At 40.9% G+C, this 24,612-nt stretch overlaps 1 protein-coding gene across 1 annotated transcript; it reads right to left on the reverse strand.

Moving 5' to 3' along the window:
* Positions 1 to 491: 491 nt before the first annotated feature.
* On the reverse strand, positions 492 to 20,530 carry LOC128359980 (proline-rich protein 12-like). Its single transcript, XM_053320295.1, has 10 exons — positions 20,508 to 20,530; positions 20,162 to 20,477; positions 19,100 to 19,194; positions 18,073 to 18,229; positions 17,082 to 17,258; positions 14,908 to 14,961; positions 13,024 to 13,136; positions 12,408 to 12,921; positions 876 to 908; positions 492 to 778 (listed from the first exon to the last, which is right to left on the reverse strand). The coding sequence occupies exons 2-10, from the start codon at positions 20,301 to 20,303 to the stop codon at positions 492 to 494; spliced, it is 1,572 nt and encodes a 523-aa protein (XP_053176270.1). The 5' UTR covers positions 20,304 to 20,477; positions 20,508 to 20,530.
* Between the last annotated feature and the right edge of the window lie 4,082 nt (positions 20,531 to 24,612).

Raw genomic sequence — 24,612 nt, forward strand, 5'->3', positions numbered from 1 at the left:
ATTTGGCACCAAATTTTGCAAATTCCACGCCTCCTTTAAATTCACTCAGTTTATCTTAAGACACATCTTCTTAAGAGCTTGAAAATGAAAAGTTATCAAAAACTTTCACCTCCGTTAAAACTGACGGGAGTGGCATTGCGGCGAATTTCATGTAAGTAAAACTGAACTAGGTTAGCAGCTATAGTTCAATGTCTCTTTGTCTGGCATTGTGATGGCAGATGAACCATGTACACCATCTGGGACCCTGAGTAGTTTCCATTTTGGTAATTCAGGGATCCAATTAACAAAATGTACAAATGACTATCAAAATTGTAGATTTATTTATGAGCAAATTTGGTAAAGTCAGCTTGTATGACGCAAACCACTTTTGTCTGTTGGATAGTTTTGACAATGACAATACAGACAGGGAACAAAGGAAAAGAAAAGAGTGTATGACATGCAACTAGTGAAACCAGACATTTCAGTTACATGGATGCAGCTCAACCACTTTGCTAGTAATGACACTGACCTGAACAGCTGATCTCAAGGACGGGAGATCCTTTATCAAAGACTGAGGAAAACTTTACAAAGCCAGATATGGTGTCCGATATAAAACGGGAATCCTTTGTTCTTCGTATTGAAACAACTGGGCCACAGTCCAGCTGTCGGCACACCACATCTGCAGCTGTCAGGTTCCGGTCAAAGTGCTTGTCGTCCGCTGGTTCCCACTCTCCTCCACGTTTCATCTCCAGTCTGCCGGCACACGAGCTCGCTCCTCCCACCAACCTGTAATCATCAGCTGTGAGCAGAGACACAAAAAGGAATAATCAATGAATGAAATGATGTTACTTTCATATATTCATATTTTTTGAATATGAGCAAAACAAGACATTTACCTGTTGAATCGTGTTCGTCTTCAGCACAGAGGCCTGAGGAGAAACAACAGAACATGAACATGAAAATAAAGATTTAGTACAACCAGATACAACTTTGAGGTCATGACAACATAAAACATGGATTTTTGTTTCTCTCATTGACCCTAAATGTGATGTTTTACAGACCTCATTCGTTCTAAACTTTTATTAAAAACATAATAGAGACTCATTCTGTTCACGTACAAGATGAAAAAATGAAACTCAACTTCACAAATGTCTCCAGCAGGATCTCTGATGTCAGCAGTCATTTGTGTTTTTCTTCATTTATACACTAAAGCACCACCTGTTTCTATAGCAACCATAGAACAACCTGTTTCTATAGCAACCATAGAACAACCTGTATCTACAGCAACCATAGAACAACCTGTATCTATAGCAACCATAGAACAACCTGTTTCTATAGCAACCATAGAACAACCAGTATCTAGAGCAACCATAGAACAACCTGTATCTATAGCAACTATATAACAACCTGTATCTATAGCAACCATAGCACAATCTGTATCTATAGCAACCATAGCACAATCTGTATCTATAGCAACCATAGAACAACCTGTATCTACAGCAACCATAGAACAACCTGTATCTACAGCAACCATAGAACAACCTGTATCTATAGCAACCATAGAACAACCTGTATCTATAGCAACCATAGAACAACCTGTATCTACAGCAACCATAGAACAACCTGTATCTATAGCAACCATAGAACAACCTGTATCTATAGCAACCATAGCACAACCTGTATCTATAGCAACCATAAAACAACCTGTATCTATAGCAACCATAGAACACCCTGTATCTATAGCAACCATAAAACAACCTGTATCTATAGCAACCATAGAACAACCTGTATCTATAGCAACCATAGAACAACCTGTATCTATAGCAACCATAAAACAACCTGTATCTATAGCAACCATAGAACAACCTGTATCTATAGCAACCATAACACAATCTGATGGTCTGTCTGTGCATTACAGAGCTCATACAAGTGGTAAAGATTGCCCCCAAAAAAGTTAAATGGGTTCAATAGATTTAGTTTTTGAGCTTTGAGTTTTTGATATCATGACACAAAGTGACCTCTACTGAACGGTTGAGCAGACCTACAAAGGGTTAAATATTTTTTTGGATTGTTAAGTAGCTTTGTCACATGGAGGAAATGGACTGAATGGGAAACACTAGCTGTGGTCTAAAAGCCAAGCAGCACAGTGCGAGTTTGTGTCTGTTGGCTGCACATGCTGCTTACGTAACAGTGCTGCTGCTGCTGCTGTGATCTATACAGACTAATACACATTTATAAAACACCTTTATTCTCATACTAGTTTATATTGTGCTCAATTGGTGGATATTAATTTCTAAAAATGCATGGGATGTCAAAAAGGTGAATCTGGCCAAGTCAGGAATAACTGAGAATATATGTTGGGTTTTTAGGCTTTATGTTGAGTATAATATAGTCTACTGTGGTAACACTTTATTTTGACTTTCTAGGTATTTTCTGAAGAGTAATTTGCAGGTATGTAACAGTAAATTGGTGCTATGTGATGTAAGAAATACAGATAAAAGTGTCTGGTGGATAAGTGCTGCTTCATTATATTTGGGTTCATACAGTACGTAGATCATTTACAAAAATTAGACTCTGAGCAATTCTTTGACAAACAGCATAACACAAAACACAAAAAAACCCACAAAATTACACACTGAAAACTAAGCATTTTCTGAGTGTTAAAGAATTGCTAAGGATCTAATTTATTGAGATTTTTTTTGTTAACAATCTTTTCTTATAACTTGTATGAACTTATAAAATATCTATAAAATGTCAGTCTTCAAGCTTTTTTATCTTAGTTTTAATTATCACATCATGCTTACATAAACTCTTCAATTCAGTTTAATTTATTTATATAGCACCAAATCACAGCTAAAGTTATCTCAAGGCACTTTACACATCGAGCAGGTCTAGACTGTGAACTTTAATTTAATTTAAAGAGACCAAACATTCCCACATGAGCAGCACAAATAAAAACTCCCTTACACTCTGTCGTAGCTTGCAGTGTTTTTCTCTAATATTATAGCTGCTGTCAGTCTGTAAACAGCCAGATTATAGAGAATACTGACGCAGACACACACACACACACACACACACACACACACACACACACACACACGCACACACACACACACACACAACCACAACCACAGAAACTCAGACCTCTGTCTCTAGCCGGTGGATAAGTATCAGTGATTTTTTTTTTTTTAAAAAGGGTTGTCAAGATGAGCAATTGAAAAATATCTTTAAAAATAAACATTTAAAAGCAGCATCAATTTTGTTAAAATGTACATTTTAGTATTTTTGTTGGTTTTATTTCATTTAAAATGATATTTGCACCATTATTGAGCAAAAGTAAGACTGAATGCTCCATTTAAATAATATAAATGTGTCCTGGTCTCCATGGTAACCCAGATTAAATGTAATATTTAGAACAATAGTATTCCATTAGCTTTATTTAATATAAAAGTTATAATGTAAGATCATGCCAAACTAGTTGATATGGTGCTTTATTGACTATTTACTGTTTTTAAGCAATGTTTAAGCAAAGTTTTTATGGTTACACCACTTAGACATTTTTACCATAATCCTCTAATATATTCTCTCTAAATGGATTAAAAGCAGAAATTTGATGCTGGGTCCACAAAAAAAAGGTATTGATATGTTCAGTTTTGACCTATAAACATCCTTAAAGGCCTCATAATAATGAAAGCAGAGTCCTACCTGAGCTCCAGAGAGACAGAAACACCAGCAGGACTCGGTGCTCCATCTCCAATCAGCGTTTCACCTTAACTGTCTTCTACATGTGCCGTCTCTCGTCTTTATCAGATCCAGAGCCAGCCTTCAGGGACTTTCCTCCTCCTCGTAATCTGCACTCTTACTTCCTGATCACGTTTACTCTGCATCGTCACTAAGCTTAGTCTGAAATATACCTGATTATATTATAATTATAATTATTCCTTCAATTCCCAAGCACAGGAACTAGAGTCCTCGAGTCAAGGAAGGAAGTTAGGAAGAAGGAAGGAACAGGAGGGAGGAAGAAGGAAGGAAAGGAAGGAGGACTGACGGAAGGAAAGGAGGACGGAAGGTAGGAAGAAGGAAGGAAAGGAGGGAGGAAAGGAGGATGGAAGGTAGGTGAGAGGGAAGGAAGGAAGAATGGAGGGAGGAAGGAAGGAAGGAAGGTAGGAGGGAGGGAGGGAAAGAAGGAAGGAAGGAGGGAGGGACGGAAGGGAGGAAGGAAGAAAAGGAGGGAGGGAGGAAGGAGGGAAGGAAAGGAGGAGGGAGGAAAGAAGGAAGGAGGGAGGGAAAGAAGGAAGGAAGGAAGGGAGGAAGGAAGGTAGGAGGGAGGAAAGAAGGAAGGAGGGAGGGAAAGAAGGAAGGAAGGAGGGAGGGACGGAAGGGAGGAAGGAAGAAAAGGAGGGAGGGATGAAGGAGAGAAGGAAAGGAGGGAGGAAGTAGGGAAGGAAAGAAGGACAGAAAGAAGGCAGGGAGGGAGGAAAGGAAGGAGGGAGGGAAAGAAGGAAGGAAGGAAGGAAGGAAGGAAGGAAGGAAGGAAGGAAGGAAGGAAGGGAAGGGGGGAAGGAAAGAAGGACAGAAGTGTCAAACTCATTTCAGTTCCAGGGGCACAAACAACCAAACCAGTAAAACCATTCCATAGTAACTTATATATAATAATAATATATATAAATTATATCTTTACTATAATAAACCATCTATTTACTGTTTCAACAATATTACGTCTGTTTCTTCAAATTATTTTTAGACAGAAGCTGCTTGACAAAATTCAAAGTGTATATATTTTACCTGCTTAGACAATGTGATAATATGTATAATGTACTATTGAAACTGAAAATTACAAGAACCTAATGAAACCATAAAAAGGAAATCCTCATAATAATCTCATTAAAACTATTAATTTAAACAAAAAGCCAAAATATTTGTAACACTTATACAAAAGTAGAACATACTGTAATATAAATATTTTCATTTTTGTGCATTTTGGGCCACTTTAGGAAAAAGTTGTGAAATTTCAAAATAAAAGACATTTGTGGTGAAAAATTGGAATTATTATTTTCATTATTTTATTTATTTATTTATTTTGCAAAGTTAGTTAGGAGAGTCTCAGGAGGTTAAAGCACTTTTACTAATTATAGGTTAATGTAGATTAAAAAAAAAGTTCCATCTCTGAATCTGCTGCACCAGTTTCTTCTGTTTATCTGTTTTATCTCATTTTTCAGCCTGTGCTTTTAATTTGTTGAACATTTTTTTGCACTTTATATAACATGCATTCATGTTTAATACTGCACATGAGCCTTTACAGATTAAAAAACCATGCATACATTTTATTATTATTACAGTTTTATTTCTTATTAAAGAGGTTAGAGGTTATCAGTGAAGAACATCAAGCCTCTAACCTGCTTATCAGAAGAATCACATCAGCTGTCACCACTGAGCTCACTGCACTTCATCTCCACGTGCACTTTAATGCACTCTGCTGCTAAATGTTTGTTCTTTTTCATTTTTATATATATATATTTATTCTTTATATTGTTACTGCACTGGGCTAGGACTCCAGAAAGGTCTCACAGGATCAAACTGAAGGGTCTAAATAACAGCATTTATAGTATTTATATTATATTTAAAATAGATTTTCTTTCTCTCTGTAATGATTCCTCCTGTTGTCCTCGAGTCAAGGAAAGGGAGGAAGAAGGAAGGAAAGGAGGGAGGAAAGGAGGGAGGAAGGGAGGGAGGAAGGGAGGTAGAAATAAGGACGAAGGAAGGAAATGAGGGAGGAAGGGAGGAAGGAAAAGAGGAAGGAAAGAAAGAAGGGAGGGAGGAAGGATGGAATGGAAGGAAAGGAGGGAGGAAGGAAGGACGAAGGAAAGAAGGAAGGTAGGAGGGAGGGAGGAAGGAAGGGAGGTAGAAGGAAGGAAAGGATGGAGGGAGGGAGGAAGGAAGGGAGGTAGAAGGAATGAAAGAGAGAAGGAGGGAGAAAGGAAAGAAGGAAGGGAGGAATGAAGGAAGGAGGGAGGAAGGAAGGACAGACGGAAGGAAGGAAGGAAGGAAGGAAGGGAGGAAAGAAGGAACAGTCAAAACAGACGGGGTCATTTTGACCCGAGAGGACGACAGGAATAAATGTTGAATTCTTTCTAATGCACTTTAATGCACTCTGCTGCTAAATGTTTGTTCTTTTTAATTTTTATATATATTTATATATATTTATATATATTTATTCTTTATATTGTCGCTGCACTGGGTTAGGACTCCAGAAAGGTCTCACAGGATCAAACTGAAGGGTCTAAATAACAGGATTTATAGTATTTATATTATATTTAAAAATATTTTTTTCTCTCTGTAATGATTCCTCTTGTTCATTTTAACCCTCCTGCTGTCCTCGAGTCAAGAAAGGAAGGGAGGAAGAAGGAAGGAAAGGAGGGAGGGAGGAAGGAAGGGAGGTAGAAGGGAGGAAGAAGGGAGGAAGAAGGAAAGAAAGGAGGGAGGAAGGGAGGATGGATGGAAGGGAAGGAGGGAGGGAGGGAGGATGGAAGGGAGGTAGGAGGGAGGGAGGAAACAAGGAAGGAGGGACGGAGGGAGGGAGGGAGAAAGGAAAGAAGGAAGGGAGGAAAGAAGGACAGACGGAAGGAAAGGGAGGGAGGAAACAAGGAAGGAGGGACGAAAGAGAGAAGGAGGGAGAAAGGAAAGAAGGAAGGGAGGAAAGAAGGAGGGAGGGAGGAAGGACAGAAAGAAGGAGGGAGGAAGGAAAGAAGGGAGGGAGGAAGGGAGGACAGAAGGAAGGAAGGGACGAAAGAGAGAAGGAGGGAGAAAGGAAAGAAGGAAGGGAGGAATGAGAGAAGGAGGGAGAATGGAAAGAAAGGAGGGAGGAAGGGAGGACAGAAGGAAGGAGGGAGGAAGGGAGGACAGAAGGAAGGAGGGAGGAAGGAAGGACAGATGGAAGGGAGGAATGAGAGAAGGAGGGAGAAAGGAAAGCAGGAAGGGAGGAATGAGAGAAGGAGGGAGAAAGGAAAGCAGGAAGGGAGGAAGGAAGGAGGGAGGGAGGAAGGGAGGACAGAAGGAAGGAAGGGACAAAAGAGAGAAGGGGGGAGAAAGGAAAGAAGGAATGATAAATGTTGAATTCTTTCCGTCTTTAGCAGCACAGAAACTCAGCATTTGATTGACAGCTGAACGTCGTGTTTATCAGCTTCTGATTGCCCAACATATCATTTCATCATTACCACATTTCATAATTTATCATTTAAATAAATAATTAAATAATAAAGGAGGAAGTAAAGAGCTGGAGGTATATCTGTTCTATCTGCTCTGCTCTTCTGCTTAAATGAGTCGTTTCCTCTCCGAGTTTTTATCTTCTCATCAGTCTCAAACTTCCTGCTGCTAAAAAGTGATCCGTATATACTTAATATAGTTTAACATCATGAGTCGGTGGTTTCTGGTTTCTGGTTTAGAAATCAGTCGTAACTCTGCTTGATGAAGATGAAGATGAAGATGAGGTTTTTGGGGTGAGGGGACGAGTGCACGAGTGTTCAGAGATGATCAGATGAACAGAGCGTGCAGATGTTTGGAAAGTGCTGACATGTTCTGGATGTTGCGTCATCAAAAAGAAAAGAAAAAAAATCAAGTAAAAGAAAAAATAAGGTAAAATAAATAATAAAAGAAAAGAAAAAAGAAGAAAAGAAAAAAGAACAAAATAAAAGAATAAGAAAAAAGCAAAATAAAATATTTTGGAAAAGAAAAAGAACATAAACAAATACAAAAAAATAAAATAAAATAAATAAATCAAGTAAAATAAATAAAACAAAAAATAAGGTAAAATAAAATAAAATAAATAAAAGGAAAAAAGAGCAGAATACAATAAATAAAATAAATAAATAAATAAAATAAATAAATAAATAAAATAAATGAATAAAAAATAAAAATTAAATTAAATAAATACATACATAAATAAATAAATAAATAAATAAAATAAATAAATAAAATAAATAAATAAATGAATAAAAAATAAAAATTAAATTAAATAAATACATACATAAATAAATAAATAAAGTTAAATAAAATAAAATAAATAAATAAATAAAGTTAAATAAAATAAAATAAATAATAAAATAAAATAAAAAGTTAAACAAAATAAAATAAGGGTAGGTGTTATAAACTGACACATTTCAGTCAGAAACAGACACTTTGTGGTTTGTCACTGTTTCTAAGATTAATATCATGTGTATTTGACTCATATTAAGGACCCTAAACTTACATAAATTACACTACAGACTGTTAAAATGTAGCTTTTCAATAAACACATTTGTCTTTTTTTTTTAGTTTTTAATAATAAAATCTTTATTGTCAGGATTTGGCTGTATAGGAAACAAACAGGAGTTACAGCAGACAGGAAACGAGTCATTTTGGTCGGTCGGTTTTCAAACAGGAGAACAAACAGAAGGTCCTCAAACGCACCATCGTCATCGTCATCAACATGTGAAATACTCTCAGGTACTTTATACAGTGTGTTCATCATACTCACAATAACACTCATTTTTATATAGTAATCATTAAATCATTAAATTATATTATAATGATCATTTTCTTGACTTTTTGGTGAAATGAGCACTTCTTTTTAATTTCCCACAGTCCTCAAATGCCTCATTTTATTCAATGAACATTTTTTAAAAAAACCCAAAACTCAGTATACTATCATATAGAAGAGAGAAATGTTTGAAATCTTTTACTTTTTCAAATTAAAAGAGCTTTAACTACTTTATTTTAATTATATATGACGAGGACCCCGCCACAATAAAAGACATTAAAAAGGTTTAAGTTTAAGAAATGCTTTAAATTTTAATTTAGTCTCATTAAAAGATGCTATTTAAGATTAAAAAATTATTCAGATTGTAATTTCAGACTCTACTTTACAGTGAGTGACTGATGTTACTGGTATGAAACCATTCTGTGACTGGTTTCTAACTGGAGTCTGCACCATTCACATTCATTTAAACTGTATTTTAAGTATTTTAGGCCAAATAATAATAATAAAAAACAACCTTTTATCCCTTAAATCAGGGGTGTCAAACTCATTTTCATTTAAGGGCCACATACAGTCCAATTTAATCTCACATGGGCCGGATCATTAAAAAGATGAAAGGAAGGAAGAAAGGAAGGAAGGAAAGATGGAAGGAAGAAAGGGAGGAAGGACAGATAGAGGGAAGAAAGGGAGGAAGGACAGATAGAAGGAAGAAAGGAAGGAAAAGAAGGAGGAGAAGGAAGAGTAGACAGGAATGAAAGACGGAAGGAAGGAAGGAAGGAAGGAAGGCAGGCAGGAAGGAAGGAAGGAAAGATGGAAGGAAGAAAGGGAGGAAAAGAAGGAGGAGAAGGAAGAGTAGACAAGAATGAAAGACGGAAGGAATAAAGGAAGGAAGGAAGGAAGGAAAGATGGAAGGAAGGAAGGAAAGAAGGAAGGAAGGAAGGAAAGAAGGACGAAAAATAAGACAGGAAGGAAGGAAGGGAAGATGTAAGGAAGGGAGGAATAAGGAAAGTGGACCGGATCGGACCCCTCGGCGGGCCGGATCTGGCCCACGGGCCGCATGTTTGACACCCCTGCCTTAAATGAATACTTCTGTCCTTCCTATCACCATCTGTCTCAAAGCAGCAGGTAAGCATGTTTCTTTCCTGTTGCTGTGTCGTAGAAATGTACCCTTTAAAACCACTTCCTGTGTGAGGTGGACTGGATGGTTCAGGGTTAGTCATGTCATGATAAGATCGGAGAGGATGTGCCTTCATCTCCGTCTCAGCAGCTTAAACCCTTAAATACTGTTCAAGGTCCAATTTAACCTCATTTTACATTTCTTTTAGCTGCACTGCTACTTTAATGTGACCCTGAATATGGAAGACAGGAAATAAAATGCATCTTTTTTGTTTTGCCCCATAAATAAGAAGAATTCACTCTGACAGCTTTAACCTTAACCCTCCTGTTGTCCTCAAGTCAAGGAAGGAAGGGAGGGAGGGAAGAGGGAGGAAGGAAGGAAGGAGGGAAGGAAGGAAGAAGGAGAGAGGATGGAAGAAGGGAGAAGGGAGGAAGTATGGAAGGGAAGGAAGGATGGAAAGGAGAGAGGAAGGAAGAATGGAAGGGAGGAAGAATGAAGGACAGAAAGGAGGGAGGAAGGGAGAAGGGAGGAAGGATGGAAGGGAGGGAGGAAGGAAGGGAGGAAGAAGGAAGAAAGGAAAGGAGGGAGGAAGGATGGATGAATGGAGGATGGAAGGGAGGAAGGAAAGATGAAGGGAGGATGGAAGGGAGGAAGAAGGAAGGATGGAAGGGAGGAAGAAGGAAGGAAAGGAGGAATAAAAGGAGGAAGAAGGAAGGAAAGATGAATGGAGGATGGAAGGGAGGGAGGAAGGAAGAAGGAAAGGAGAGAGGAAGGAAGAATGGAAGGGAGGAAGAATGAAGGACAGGAGGGAGGAAGGAAAGATGAAGGGCGGAAAAAGGAAGGAAAGGAGGGAAGGAAGGAGGAAGGAGGGATGAAGGTACGGGAGAGGAAGGAAGGAGAGAAGGAGGGAGGGAGGAAGGATAGATGGAAGGAAGGAAGGGAGGGAGGAAGGGAGGAAGGAAGGAAGGAAGAGTCAGTCAGTATGTAAAGGGTTAAGAGCATTGAATAAAGTGTCGCTCCATTAATGGAAATCTGACTCAAGTGTGACGACGCTGAGAATAAGAAAGAGGAGGAGGAGGAAGAGGAAGAGGAAGAGGAAGGAGGAAGAGGAGGAAGGAGGAGTGGGGGGGTTAGTATACACTTTTATAATCTATTGAGAGATTAAAACTCTTTTTCTCTCTTCTGTTAATCTCCTCTGGTTCAAAACGAGCATCCAAGACGCTCACAGGAAGTTACAAAATAAAAGTCAGTCAAGGCTAGCGTATCTTCATCAGGAGGAAGAGGAAGAGGAGGAGGAGGAGGAAGAGGAGGAGGCAGCCGGTCTGATAAACATCCTTTTATTATTTTATTTTTTATCTTTAACTCTGTAACTTCTGCTTCATGTTTCAGTGAATTCAGACGTTAGTTAAAATGTGTGAAGCAGCACAGACGCTCGTGAGGTCAGAGGTCAAAAGGCAGCGAGGAGCTTCTGCTTTTTCATATTTTTAAATCCCTCTCTCTCTCTTTTCTCTCTCTCTCTCTCTGTCTGTCTCACCATATCTGCAACATGTGAGCAGTGATATGCAGCATGATGATGATGATGATGCCCTCCGCCTAAATATTAAGCCCCGCCCCCTTCCCCTTCCTCCCCTGTAAGAACAGAGCAGTCACAGCTTCATCATCTTAATTAACTCCATAAAACAACAACTACAACATAAAGACATTATGGCGACACATTAAGAGGCATGTTGAGTTCAAAGCACCAAGAAAAAAAAACGAAAACAGCAACACCGTCCAAAAATGCCAACTGCAGCTTCACAAAGAAACTGTAAAATAAAATATAAAAAAAAAAAAAGAGGCGGAGAAAAACAACAAGGGAAGGGATGGGAGGGAGGAAGGATGGATGGAAGGAAGGAAGAAGGAAGGTTGGAAGGGAGGATGCAAGGGAGGAAGGATGGGAGGGAGAAGGGAGGAAGGATGGAAGGGAGAAAGGATGGAAGGGAGGAAGGAAGGATGGAAGGGAGGAATAAGGAAGGAAAGGATGGAAGGGAGAAGGAAGGAAAGGAGGGAGGGAGGATGGAAGGGAGGAAGAGGGGAGGAAAGGAGGGAGGAAGGAAGAAGGGAGGAAGCAAGGAAAAGAGGGAGGATGGATGGAAGGGAGGAAGAAGGAAGGATGGGAGGGAGGAAGGAAGAGGAAGGATGGAAGGGAGGAAGGAAGGATGGAAGGGAGGAAGGAAGGATGAAAGGATGGAAGGGAGAAAGGAAGGATGGAAGAAGGAAGGAAAGGAGGAAGGAAGGCTGGAAGGGAGGAAGAAGGAAGGATGGAAGGGAGGAAGAAGGAAGGAAAGAAGGGAGGAAGGAAGGATGGAAGGGAGGGAGGAAGGATGGAAGGAAGGGAGGAATGAAGGAAATGAAGGAAGGATGGAAGGGAGGAAGAAGGAAGGAAAGGAGGGAGGAAGAAGGAAGGAAAGGAGGGAAAAGAGGGAGGAAGGAAGGAAGGGAGAAAGAAGGAAGGAAACACTGTCCAAATGCAGACTGCAAAATAAAAAAAGAGAGGGAAGAAAAAAAAAAAAAAAAGATGGAGGCACATAAATAAACCGACAAGCCTTCGTTTTCATGTTTCATCCTCTTGTTGAAGTCTCTCTCTTTCTCTTTTTCTTTCTCTTTTATTTTAGTAGAAAACCGACTCTCTCTCTTATTCTTGTTCATTCCGTCTCTCCTAGAAGCGAGAGGCGGGAAAATGATGCACCGTCGACGTTTGCTGCCCTCCTCCTCCTCCTCCTCCTCCTCCTCCTCCACTCCCACCACCACCACTCCCACCTCCACCTCCTCCTCCGCCAGATTTATCCCTCAGCATCGCCAAAGCCGTGCCGGAGAAATCCCGGAGAATATCGACGGTCTCCCTCTGAAGGAGCAACGACTCCTGCACGAACTCCTGCTGACTCTCCACCAGCAGCTGCACCGACTGGGCCAGCACCTCCAGAGACTGAGACACGGAGGTGAGCAGCATCCGGCTCGCCCTCTGCTGCTGCAAGCTCTGAGACGACAGCTGGGCCACGCTGTCCCTGTGGGAGGAGGAGGAGGCGCCGGCCGGGAGCGGGTCGGAGGGGTCGGAGGGGGAGGAGCGCTTGGGAGGAGGAGGAGGAGGAGGAGGAGCAGGAGGATTGGAAGATGCAGTAGGTTGGGAGTTTGTAAGAGGAAGAGGAGGAGGTGGTGGTGGTGGAGGTGGGGGGGCGTCGGAGGTTGAAGCTCCAGAAGAGGAGGAGGAGGAGGTGGAGGTGGAGGTGGGGGAGGGTCCAGGTGGAGGTTTAGCAGAGGAAGAGGAGGAGGAGGAAGAGGAAGTGGTGGTTTGGGTGGGGGTGGGGGTGGGGGTGGTGCTGGTGTTGGTGGTGGTGGTGGTGCTGTTGTTTCGGGAGTAGGTGAAGACCGGTTTGACCCTCAGCAGAGCGTCGTCGGGCAGAGGGTCTAAGGAGGTGGAGGAGGGCGGGGGGACGGGGGAGTGGTAGGAGGAGAACATGGAGTCGTTCTCGTCGTAGTCGCCGCCGAGTTCTGGAGGAAGACAGAGAGACATGGACGTCGTCATTTCACCTCATTAAACACACTAAACTCATTATCCAGCTGCTACAGTCATATTTTATTATTTCTATTTTATCACTATTTTAATTTTTATATCTTTATCTTACATTATTTTATCTACTCATTAGTGTTTCCTATGTTTTTCATACTGTAAAGCACTTTGAATTGCATTAGATTGGTTTAAAAGTTGCTATATATGAATAATAATATAAATGTGACTGATTGATAGCTGAGATGCTAATTTCGCTCATGTTAAATCCCATTGAGTTATGCTAACAACATTAGCAATAAGAACCCTTCTAAACGGTTTGAAGCAAAGGGAGAAGAAATTATTTTCCAGGACAACTGAAGCTTTTCCACAACATTTTACTTTTTCTCTCGTTTTCCATGACTGGAAAATTTTCCAGGTTTTCCAGGATGCATGGGAATCCTGACTTGTCTCATTTTAGGTCTGTCAGCGTTAACGCGTTAATCGCGATTAGATTAATGCAATCCATAACGCGTTCATTTTTTTTAAATCGCATTTTAATTTTGCAAGCCTTTTTGTCCCTTCTACTCCCCCGTAGACGGCTCCTCTAGCTGTAGCGCTATGCTTTGAAGTGGCCTCCTGCAGTAAACCTACCGCGCTGATGGAAAGTAAGAGAGCTACTGGACTTTTGAACGGCTTGTTTAACTTTAAAACACTTCCAGACGCTTCAGTTGACAAGTCAAAAGTAAAATGCAACCTGTGTCAAACGGAGTTTAACTACCACCGGAGTACGTGGAGTTTGAGTTAGCACCTCCACGCTAAACACCCAGGTGCAGCCAAGCCAGCCTCAGCTCCACCAAAGGACCATTTTGGAGTGTGGGAGTCGCAGCAGAGCCGTGATTGATTCCCAGTTAAGACACTCTGGTAAGAAATGCTTTACATTATGGGCTTAAAACTGCCTTCAAATGTAAAATAACAGGATTTTAAACATGCAATTCAAAACGTGATTAATCACGATTAAGTATGGAAATTCTGCGATTAATCACGATTAAAAAAATTAATCGTTTAACAGCCCTATCTCATTTTATTGTTTAGTTTATTTGTCGTCGTTTTGTTGTGTTGTATTTTTTATTTTTCTTTGTAAAACACGTTGAGCTACATCACTTGTATGAAAGATTATTATTATTATTATCAATATATCTGCAGAACCAGGGGAATAGAAACCACATCAGTCAGACTTCCTGTTTACAGTATTTAGACTCAACTCTGATTCTTCTGTTTGTCCACAATAAATAAAATCTCCATAGTCCAATTGATTATTTATAATATGTATGTATATACATATCAATGATTCTAATGCATACTCTCACCAACACCAAGCACCAGGACACTTTATTTTGAAAGGTCAACCTTGTAGAATTTCATTTTTCAAGTTCATAAAAGGATTTTTAAAATTATAATTATCATTCTCAATTAAATGTGATATTTCCTGATACCTGATCCATCTGATAACCATCGATCCATCACCTAATCCTCAGTGTTTCAAAATCTATTAAAAACTCCTGGCTTTACTATACTTCCTGTTTCCAAACTAGTCCATAAAGGCTCATAATGATCCTGCAGCCCAAATTAACCCCTTCCTGGACTAGTTTGGACCCCTCTGGACCCCTTCCTGGACTAGTTTGGACCCCTCTGGACTAGTTTGGACCCCTTCCTGGACTAGTTCGGACCCCTCTAGCTACAGTCAGGCTTGTTTGTGTGAGGCTGGGGTCTTACCTCCGTCGTCTGCCACGTCTAAGTCAAAGTCAGAGGACGAATGGAAAGGATCGCCTGCAAAAACACGGCAACGTCACATGACCATCATCACCGTCACATGACCATCATCACGGTCACATGACCATCATCACCGTCACATGACCATCATCACTGTCACATGACCATCATCACCGTCACATGACCATCATCACCGTCACATGACCATCATCACGGTCACATGACCATCATCACTACGGATGGCTCAGCAGCAGTTGGAAGTTTTGCACAAAAGAAATGATACCTCAAAAATGTGAAGTATTTAGTTTAGAGAGGAGGAAGAAAAGAAAAGAAAAGAAAAGAGAAGAAGAAGAAGAAGAAGAAGAAGAAGAAGAAGAAGAAGAAGAAGAAGAAGAAGAAGAAGAAGAAAAGAAGTAGAAGAAGAAATTGAACATGCATAAAATCAAACTGCTGTCGTCGACCAAGCCACTGTGAGCGAGATGTGTTTTATCCTCCTTTATCCTCCTTTATCATCCCTTCATCCCACCATCATTTACGTCTACTGGGTTAAACCAGGGGTGTCAAACATGAAGCCCGCGGGCCACAACCGGCCCGCTGAGGGGAGCAACCCGGCCCAGTTTCCTTTTCTTACATCTGTCCTTCCTACCTTTCTTTCATCCATCTGTCCTTCCTCCCTTTCTTCCTTCTGTCCTTCCTCCCTACCTGTCTGTCTCTCCTTCCTTCCTTTCATAATTTCTTCATTCATTCATTCCTTCCTCCCTTTCTTTCATCTGTCCTTCCTCCCTACCTGTCTGTCCCTCCTTCCTTCCTCCCTCCCTTCCATCTGTCCTTCCTTCTTTCCTTCCTACTTGTCCATCCTCCCTTCCTTCCTACTTGTCCATCCTCCCTTCCTTCTTTCTTTCCTACCTGTCCCTCCTCCCTTCCTTCTTTCCTTCCTACCTGTCTGTCCTTCCTTCCTTCCCTCCCTCCATCTTCTTAATAACCCGGCCCACATGAATGAAAGAGAGTTTGACCCTCCTGGTTTAAACACTGTCTCTTCCTTTAAGCTAAGCAGTGACTCTGCTCCTTTTTGGGAGAAAACGGTGATGCTTTGTGATGGTGTTGCTATAGCAACCGAGGTCAGATATGTGTTTGCCTGTTTTGTAAAGGTAACTATAGTGAAGAGGTTTGATGTTTTATTGGATGAGGACGATGGAGTGTTTTATCTGTAGACCATGACTGTTCCTTCTTCTCTCCTTTCCTTCTGTCCTTCCTTCCTTCCATCTGTCCTTCCTCCCTCCTTCTCTATTTCTTTCTTCCCCCCTACCTTCTTTTTCTGTCCTTCTTTCCTTCCTCTTTTCCTTTCTCCCTCCCTCCCTCCCTCCCTCTTTCCTTCATTCCTTCTTTCCTCCCTTCTCTCTTTCTTTCTTTCCGTCCTTCCTCCCTCCTTCCTTCTCTTTCTTTCTTTCCTTCCTTCCGTCTGTCCTTCTTTTCTTCCTTCCTCCCTCCCTCCCTCCTTTCTTCTTTCCTCCCTCCCTCCTACCTTCCTTCCTTCCTCATTTCCTCCATACTTCCTTCCTTCCTCATTTCCTCCATACTTCCTTCCTTTCTCCCTTCCTTCTCTTTCCTCTCTCCCTTCTTCTTTCTTTCTTTCTTTCTTTCCTTCCTGCCGTCCTTCCTCCTCTTTTCCTTTCTCCCTACCTTCCATATTTCCTCCATCCTTCCTTCCTTTCCTTTCTTCCTTCCTTATTTCCTCCCTTCCTCTTTTCCTTCCTCCCTCCCTTCCTTATTTCCTCTGTCCTTCCTTCCTTTCCTCCCTTCCTTCCCTCCTTTCCTTCCTCCCTTCCTTCCTTAACTCGAGGACAACAGGAGGGTTTCACTTCTCCTCGATCAAGTAAATAAACCTTTTCATCACAAGACATCCTGGACTCTTTCTACTCTCTCTACTGAGGAATGGGCTGCATCATTTAAAAAATCTCTGTATTATTTGTTGGTTGTTTTATATAAAAAGGTTGTGACCAATTTAGATCTCATTTTAGTCTCTTTCCCCCCTCTTTAGTTTAATAGTTTTATGTTTAATTTTAGTATTTTATTCTTATTATTTACTTAATAAAGGACCTGGTTGTGTTTTCTGCATGTTTCTGCTGCAGACTCGTCGTGTTTCTTTCTTTCTTTTTTCTTTTTTTTATTTTCCTTACCGCTGGGTTCTTTCTCTGGTGAAGAGAGAGGAGATATGTCCAGAGAGGCTCCTCCAGGTAAAGAGTGGGAGCTGTCCGTCAGGCTGAGGTAGGAGTACGGAGAAGGATTCGACGGCGGACCTTTACTGCAGAACTTAGAGAAGTCTTCATCGTCTAAATCTGGATCACTGTCGCCGTCTGAGAGATAATGAAGGAGAAACAGCTGGTTAGCCTCCGAACAGCATGTGATTCAACATGTTTAACCAAGGAAGGAACGAGGGAGGAAGGAAGGAAAGGAGGGAGGGGGGAAGGAAGGAAGGAAGGAAAGGAGGAAGGAGGGAGAAAGGAAAAGAGGAAGGGAGGGAGAAAGGAAAAGAGGAAGGGAGGAAGGAAGGAAAAGAGGAAGGGAGGAAGGAAGGAAGGAAGAAGGGAAGGAAGGTAGGTAGGATGGGAAGGAGGATGAAGGAAGGAAGGGAGGAAGGGCGGAAGAAAGGAAGGGAGGAGGGAAGGAAGGAAGGATGGAAAGGAGGATGAAGGAAGGAAGAAAGAAGGAAAGAAGGGAGGAAGGAAGGAAAGGAGGATGGAAGGAAGAGAGGAAAGGAAAGGAAAGGAAAGGAAAGGAAAGAATGAAGGGGGGAAGGAAGGATGAAAGGGGGAAGGAAGGATGAAAGGAGGAAGAAGGAAGGAAAGGAGGAAGGGTGGAAGGAAAGGAGGGAAGGTAGGGGGGAAGGAAGGAAGGGAGGAAAGGAAAGGAAAGAAGGAAGAGAGGAAGGAATGAAGGAAGGACGGAGGAAAGAAGGAAGGGAGGAAGGTAGGGGGAGGAAAGAAAGAGAGAAGGAGGGAGGGATGAAGGACAGACGGAAGGAAGGAAGGAAGGAAGGAAGGAAAGGAGGAAAGAAGGAACAGTCAAAACAGACGTCACAAAACTTTCCTCTCTACTTTAAAGTTCCCTATCTTATCTTCTATCTCTATCTCTCCTCTTCCTCCTCCTCTTCCTCCTCCTCTTCCTCACCTCCTCTCGGACTCATCATCAGTATTTTATGGACCATCCTCTCAACGGGTCCCATGTTCTTCTTCCTCACGTTGCTGCCGTTCGGACCTCGCAGAGCCGCAACGCGCCGCTTCCCGTCACACTTCAGGTCCGCCCATTTCTTCATGATCTGACGCACCTGGGAGGAAATACATGCTTTTATTGTGGAGGTCAAATCCAGCTCTGATGCACCTGAGAGGAAATACATGCTTTTATTGTGGAGGTCAAATCCAGCTCTGACACACCTGAGAGGAAATTAATGCTTTTATTGTGGAGATCAAATCCAGCTCTGATGCACCTGAGAGGAAATTAATGCTTTTATTGTGGAGATCAAATCCAGCTCTGATGCACCTGAGAGGAAATGAATGCTTTTATTGTGGAGAGCAAATCCATCTGAGAGGAAATGAATGCTTTTATTGTGGAGATCAAATCCAGCTTTGACTAATATTATGGTAAATAACATGGTAAGTAACATTAATCACTATTTTATGGTCCAGGTGAACATTTTATAGAATATAATGAATATAACAACATATTTGAATGCTGATTTTTGAATTTATTTAATAAAATCAGGTCAAATTTGTACATTTGCATTTATAAAAATGTGTACCAGCTGCACAATTATTTTTCAAATGATGCATTTTATTTTAATTTTTGTAAACTGTGGGTCACATTAGAAAAAGTCTGACTGAAATAAATGTGTATATGATGTTTTTACAGCTCTAAAATGTAAAAAATTGATCAAATTTGACCCTGAACAGCATGTAAGGGTTAAAGGAAGGTTTAAAGTTAGGAAACCACTGGAGTAATAAATACAAAAAGGTTTATAATTTGAATTTAATTGAAGCTTATTTAGCAAAGTTTCCTCCTCTAAAGCAAACTGATCAATCATTCTCCTTAATAAATCATTTTACATGCTGAGGTCGTTGCTAGGGAAACAGCAGATGATCAGAGTAAACCTTTAACTTTATCTTAACATCAAACCAAACATGGGAGCACAGTCACTAACCTCTCGGTGGTTTTCTCCCAGACCGTTGATCTGATCCGTGATCTCTGCCCACGTCTGCTTCTTGGTCTCAGCCGACACGCCTTGGTTAAACTTCCCTGCAGAGAGGAAGAAAGACGCACAGATACAGATTCATGATGAGAGGCTTCAGATTTAACATGCATTAAACCCAGACTGAAACTTTAAGGATTAAAGTCACAACTATTTATTATAATTGTCTCATTATTTACTCTAAAAATGAAATGTTACTGAATACAAGTATCTGAGAATGAGCCTTAACCCTCCTGCTGTCCTCGAGTCAAGGAAGGAAGGGAGGAAAGGAGGGAGGAGGGAAAGGAGGAGGGAAGGAAGGAAGGAGGGAGGAAAGAAGGAAGGAAGGAAGGGAGGAAGGAAAGGAGGGAGGGGGGAAGGGAGGGAGGGAGGGAAGGAAGGAAGGAGGAAAGAAAGAAGGAAGGAAGGAAAGGAGGGAGGAAGAAGGGAGGACAGGGAAGAAGAAGGAAGGAAGGACAGATGAAAGAAGGAAGGAAGGAAGGGAGGAGGGAAGAAGGAAGGGAGGGAAGAAGGAAGGGAGGGAGGTAGGAAGGAAGTAAGGGAGGTAGGAAGGAGGAAAGAAAGGAGGGAGGGGGAAGGGAGGAAGGACAGAAAGAAGGAAGAAATGAAGGAAGGACAGAAGGAAGGTAGGAAGGAAGGTAGGAAGAAATGAAGGAAGGAAGGAAGGAACAAAGAAAGGAAAAAAGAAAAAAAGGATGAAAGAAAGGTAGGAAGCAAAGAAGGGAGGAAGGAAGGACAGAAGGAAGGAAGGAAGGAAGGAAGGAAGGGAGGAAGGAAGGAAAGTAGGAAGAAAGGAAGGTAGAAAGGAAGAAAGGATGAAAGAAAGGAAGGAAGGAAGGAAGAAATGAAGGAAGGAAGGTAGGAAGGACAGATGTAAGGAAGGAAAAGAACACAGGAAGGAAAGTGGGCCGGATTGCTCCCCTCAGCCGGCCTGTTTTAGCCCGCTGGCCTCATGTTTGACCCCCCTGCTCTAGATAACCCAGATGTTAACACCAGGCAGTCGCTGCTACTCACTGAGGATGATGTATCGGTTCCTCTTCACCGCCTCCAGCAGCAGTTTGACCTCCGTGAAGGAGAACCTGGGTTTGGCTTTCAGTCCTCCTTTAACTCCTCCCATCCTGAACTCTTCATCATCATCACGCCACGAGGCCGACATGGCTCCGCCCCCTCCTCCTCTTCCTCTTCCTCCTACACTCCCCCTCTTCTTCTTCTTCCTCTTCTGCTCCTTCTTCTCTTTCTTCTACAGCTCAGTTTGGCACCCAGTCTGATTTCACCGCCCTCCCTTGTGGTCGGTCTGGTCCTGGTCCTGGTCCTGGTCCTGGTCCTGGTCCTGGTCCTGATCCTGATCCACGTGCCAGACTGGACTCAAGACGGCCGTCGAACTGAGCAGAAAAAAAAAGAGAGAAAAGATTTTTTAGATTTTTGTGAAGCTGAAAAAGACTTTTATATCACAAATCTACAAGTTTGAGCTGAATTTAGGATGGAAGGATGGAAGGGAGGAAAGAATGAAGGAATGAAGGAAGGAAGGGAGGAAGGAAAGAGGGAGGGAGGAAAGAAGGAAGGTGGGAGGAAGGGAGGGAGGAAGGAAAGAAGGACAGAGGAAGGAAAGAAGGAAGGAGGGAGGAAGGGAGGGAGGAAGGAAAGAAGGAAGGAGGGAGGAAGGGAGGGAGGAAGGAAAGAAGGACAGAGGGAGGGAGGGAGGGAGGAAGGAAAGAAGGAAGGAAGGAAGTAAAGAGGGAGAGAGGAAAGAAGGAAGGAGGGAGGAAGAAAGGAAGGAAGGAAGGAAAGAAGGACAGAGGAAAGAAGGAAGGGAGGAAAGAAAGGAAGGAAGGAAGGAAGGAAGGAAAGAAGGACAGAGGAAAGAAGGAAAGGTTAGGGTTGAGGAAGGGAGGGAGAGGAAAAGAGGAAGGAAGGAAAGAAGGATAGAGGAAGGAAGGGAAGGAAGGAAGGAAGGAATGAAGGACAGAGAAAGGAAGGAAGGGAGGAAGGAAGGAAGGAAGGAAGGAAGGAAGGAAGGAAAAACTTTCTCCCCATCAGATGAATCAAACATTAACGGGTGAATTCATGAATGTGAGATTAATTATGAGTCAGAATATGATCAGCATGTAAAGCAGGGGTGTCAAACATGCGGCCCGTGGGCCAGAACCGGCCCGCTGAGGGGTCCTTTTTGGCCCACTTTCCTTCCTGTCGTTTTTTCCTTCCTTCCTTCCTTCCTTCCTTCCTTCCATCTTTCCTTCCTGTCTTATTTTCCTTCCTTCCACCTATCCTTCCTTCCTTCCTTCCTTCCTCCCTCCCTCACTTCCTTCCTTCCTTCCAGGCTTCTTTTCCAACCTTTCCTTTCTTTTCTTTCCTTCCTTCCACCTGTCTTTCCTTCCCACCTTCCTTCCATTTGTCCTTCCTAATTTTCCTTCCATCCTTCCATCTTTTTAATGATCCGGCCCACATGAGATCAAATTGGTCTGTTTGTGGCCCTTGAATGAAAATGAGTTTGACACCTCTGATGTAAAGGGTTAAATGACTAAAGGAATAGAAAAGGAGTTTGATCCTTTTCTGTTATTAATACGTCCCCTTATAATGTCTCATAATTATAAATAACTGCTCTTAAAGTTTATATTTCCCTTCAGGAAGCTTTTCTTCACATGTTCTGAACCAGTGTGGGAAATGATGGAAAGTGTCAGAAAACAGAAGTAACTAAATGACACTCTTCTTTAGTTTTATATAAAAGGAGTTTTCTAGGAGTACAGAAGACCTTTGAATTGTCTATAGAGCTTAAAACTGATGGATCGATGGTTCATTTAAATATTACAGCACAGAAACGAGTAGTATAATAGTTTGTCCCATCTCTAACAGACTGGTTGGCAAAAAGAATTAAAGTCATATAAATAAATTAGAATTATTATTTTTAATTATTTTTCCTATACATATTATCTATATGTGTAATTCATTGATATATATATATATATATATATATATATATATATATACATATATTATTGTAGAATTTATAAAATAAAAAATATATAAAATAGTATAGTATATATTACAGTATATATATTATAGTAAATATATAAAATTGTATATATTATAGTATACATATATGAAATAGAATAGTATATATTCTAGTATATATAAAATAGTGTATATTATAGCACACATATAATATTACATATAAAATAGCATATTATAGTAAATATATAAAATAGTATTATAGTACAATAGTATATTATAATATATAAAATAGTAGTATAGTACAATAGTATATTATAATATATAAAATAGTAGTATAGTATTATATATATTATAATGTCTAAAATAGTATATTATACTAAATATATATAATAGTAGTATAGTATTATAGTATAGTATAATATATAAAATAGTAATATAGTAATTATAGTATAATAGTACATTAAAGTACATATATATAAAATAGTGTACATATATTATATTACAGTATATATATATAAATAATAGTAAATATGAATAATAGTACATTACAGTAACTCTTATTATTAACTTCTCTCCTGATTAAATAAACATAGCGGTGGTCACGTGGTCCGCGGGAGCCAATCAGCGCGAGTCTTCCTCAGCCTTTGTTGAGCTGCTGAAGGGAGCAGCAGACTCCGCCATCTCTGTCCGCTGCGTGCTGCTCCAAAACCACCAAACCCAACCTGCCACGACCTCTGGAGCCCATACGAGGATTTATCATGGATGTAAAAAGCTCGTTTACAAAGCCAGAAGAGGCGGAAGTGTTGTGTTATCTGTGTGTAGATGTGTGTGTGTAGTGTTTGCATCGATGGGCCGAGTAAACGTTAGAGGACGAAATGTCTGCAAGCACCGGTGTTACGCTTTTTTTCGCACCCTTAGCTACTCAACGCCTTTCAATTGCGTGCATTTCCGTGCAGTTACCTTCAAATTAACCGCGATAAGTATGATGTAAAAAAAAAAAAGCAAAGTATGTTAAGAAAAAAAACCCATTACCAGGATAAAATGGCGTTCCTCTTCTCTCTCTCCCTCGCTCTCTCTCTCTCTCCTCTTCTTCTTCTCCTCCGTGCTCGCTTCTCCCGAAACTTCGGAGTGACGAGACACGAACTGCGCAGACTCCAAAGATTTTTTTTCTCTCTTGAACGCGCAACATTTGCTGCCCCCCAGCTGCCCCACGTGCATCGTGCACCAATCACGCCCATTTTGCACTTAAAAAACACCCAAAAAATCCCCTTTACACACAAACCTCACGAATTCATGCACAACTAAACTCATATTCTGGTCAAAAAACCTAATTACAGTTGCTTAAAACACCCCATGCATGCACCCCCCCCCCCTCCTTTCACATTAATTAATCCTTCAATGCACGCCATGTTTTTATGCATTTTTTATTTATTCATAACATTAACAACCAACACACCTACACATATTTACCTATATGCACCATTTAGTCTCTTTTCTCTATGGCTATGTTGCTTAAATCTTTGCAGTGTGAGACAAACATGAAGGCCTATTGAGGTCAGCACAGGTCAAACACATCATTTAACATCTGAATTTCAGCATTATACTCCACACAGTAATTAATGGCAAGACTTTTTTGGTCATTTAAGAGCAATAATGATATACCTAGAGAGCCGATAGCCTTGCTAATGAAACACTATGAGCCAAAAATTTAAAAAACAACAACATAAAATTGGCATTTATGATATAGGCTTTAAACAAATATTAAAAAAATAATAATAAGCACAAACATTGCATGTCAAATTCTGCAAATGTTGAGATTCGTAGGCTATAGGATTGTTTTGGAAGTGTCAGTGAACAGATAGTTTAAGGTATTAATGATGATGATGGAATAAAATGAGAAAAGAAGAAAAAAACACGGTTGTTTCACCACCATTTTATATATCAAACATGGAGAAGAAGGAAGAAGATGGAGAGGCACGGAAGAGCAGATTTCCACATTTGTCCGCTTGGTGTCACCAGAGATCTACCTCTGGGGACAAATGCGTGTTTCCTTCTTCTGTGCAATACCCAGTCAGGCCTGCAGAGGGCGCCATCATGCACGTGTTTCACCCATTCAGAGCTATTTCCAGACTTGAGGAAAGGAGGGTAGAAGTGGAGGGGAGGAGGGGTGGAGGTGGAGGTTGGGTGGAGGTGGAGATTGGACAATGATATTTACATTAGGAAATAAAAGTAGTTGCTGATAGCTTTTTATATGTTTTTTTGACTTGTTCAGAAAGTTGTATTGATGTAATCTCTACATTGTCCGGTAGAGAGAGAAGAAAAAAAGAAAAAAGAAAGAGAGAGGCCATGATCGGCTAAGGATGCACGCTTCGGCCCCACGGAGACACGCTCTTCTCTCCTCTCCTCTCCTCTTCGCTGTGTGATTGTTGTCTTCATGTTCTTCCTCTTCATGCTTTTATTCCCTGTTGTGATATTTACTTGTTGATTTTGCACATTTTTGAGGTTTTTATTTCATT

This window comes from Scomber japonicus, chromosome 6, assembly GCF_027409825.1.
Source record: "Scomber japonicus isolate fScoJap1 chromosome 6, fScoJap1.pri, whole genome shotgun sequence".
Lineage (NCBI taxonomy): Eukaryota > Metazoa > Chordata > Actinopteri > Scombriformes > Scombridae > Scomber > Scomber japonicus.

Excerpts from the sequence above, each read along its gene's own strand:
- LOC128359980 (XM_053320295.1), bottom strand. The coding sequence starts at position 20,303 with ATGTCGGCCTCGTGGCGTGATGATGATGAAGAGTTCAGGATGGGAGGA. Across the intron at positions 19,195-20,161 it reads GAACCGATACATCATCCTCA|GGAAGTTTAACCAAGGCGTG; the intron begins GTGAGTAGCAGC and ends TCCTCTCTGCAG. Across the intron at positions 17,259-18,072 it reads GATGATGAGTCCGAGAGGAG|ACGGCGACAGTGATCCAGAT; the intron begins GTGAGGAAGAGG and ends ATTATCTCTCAG.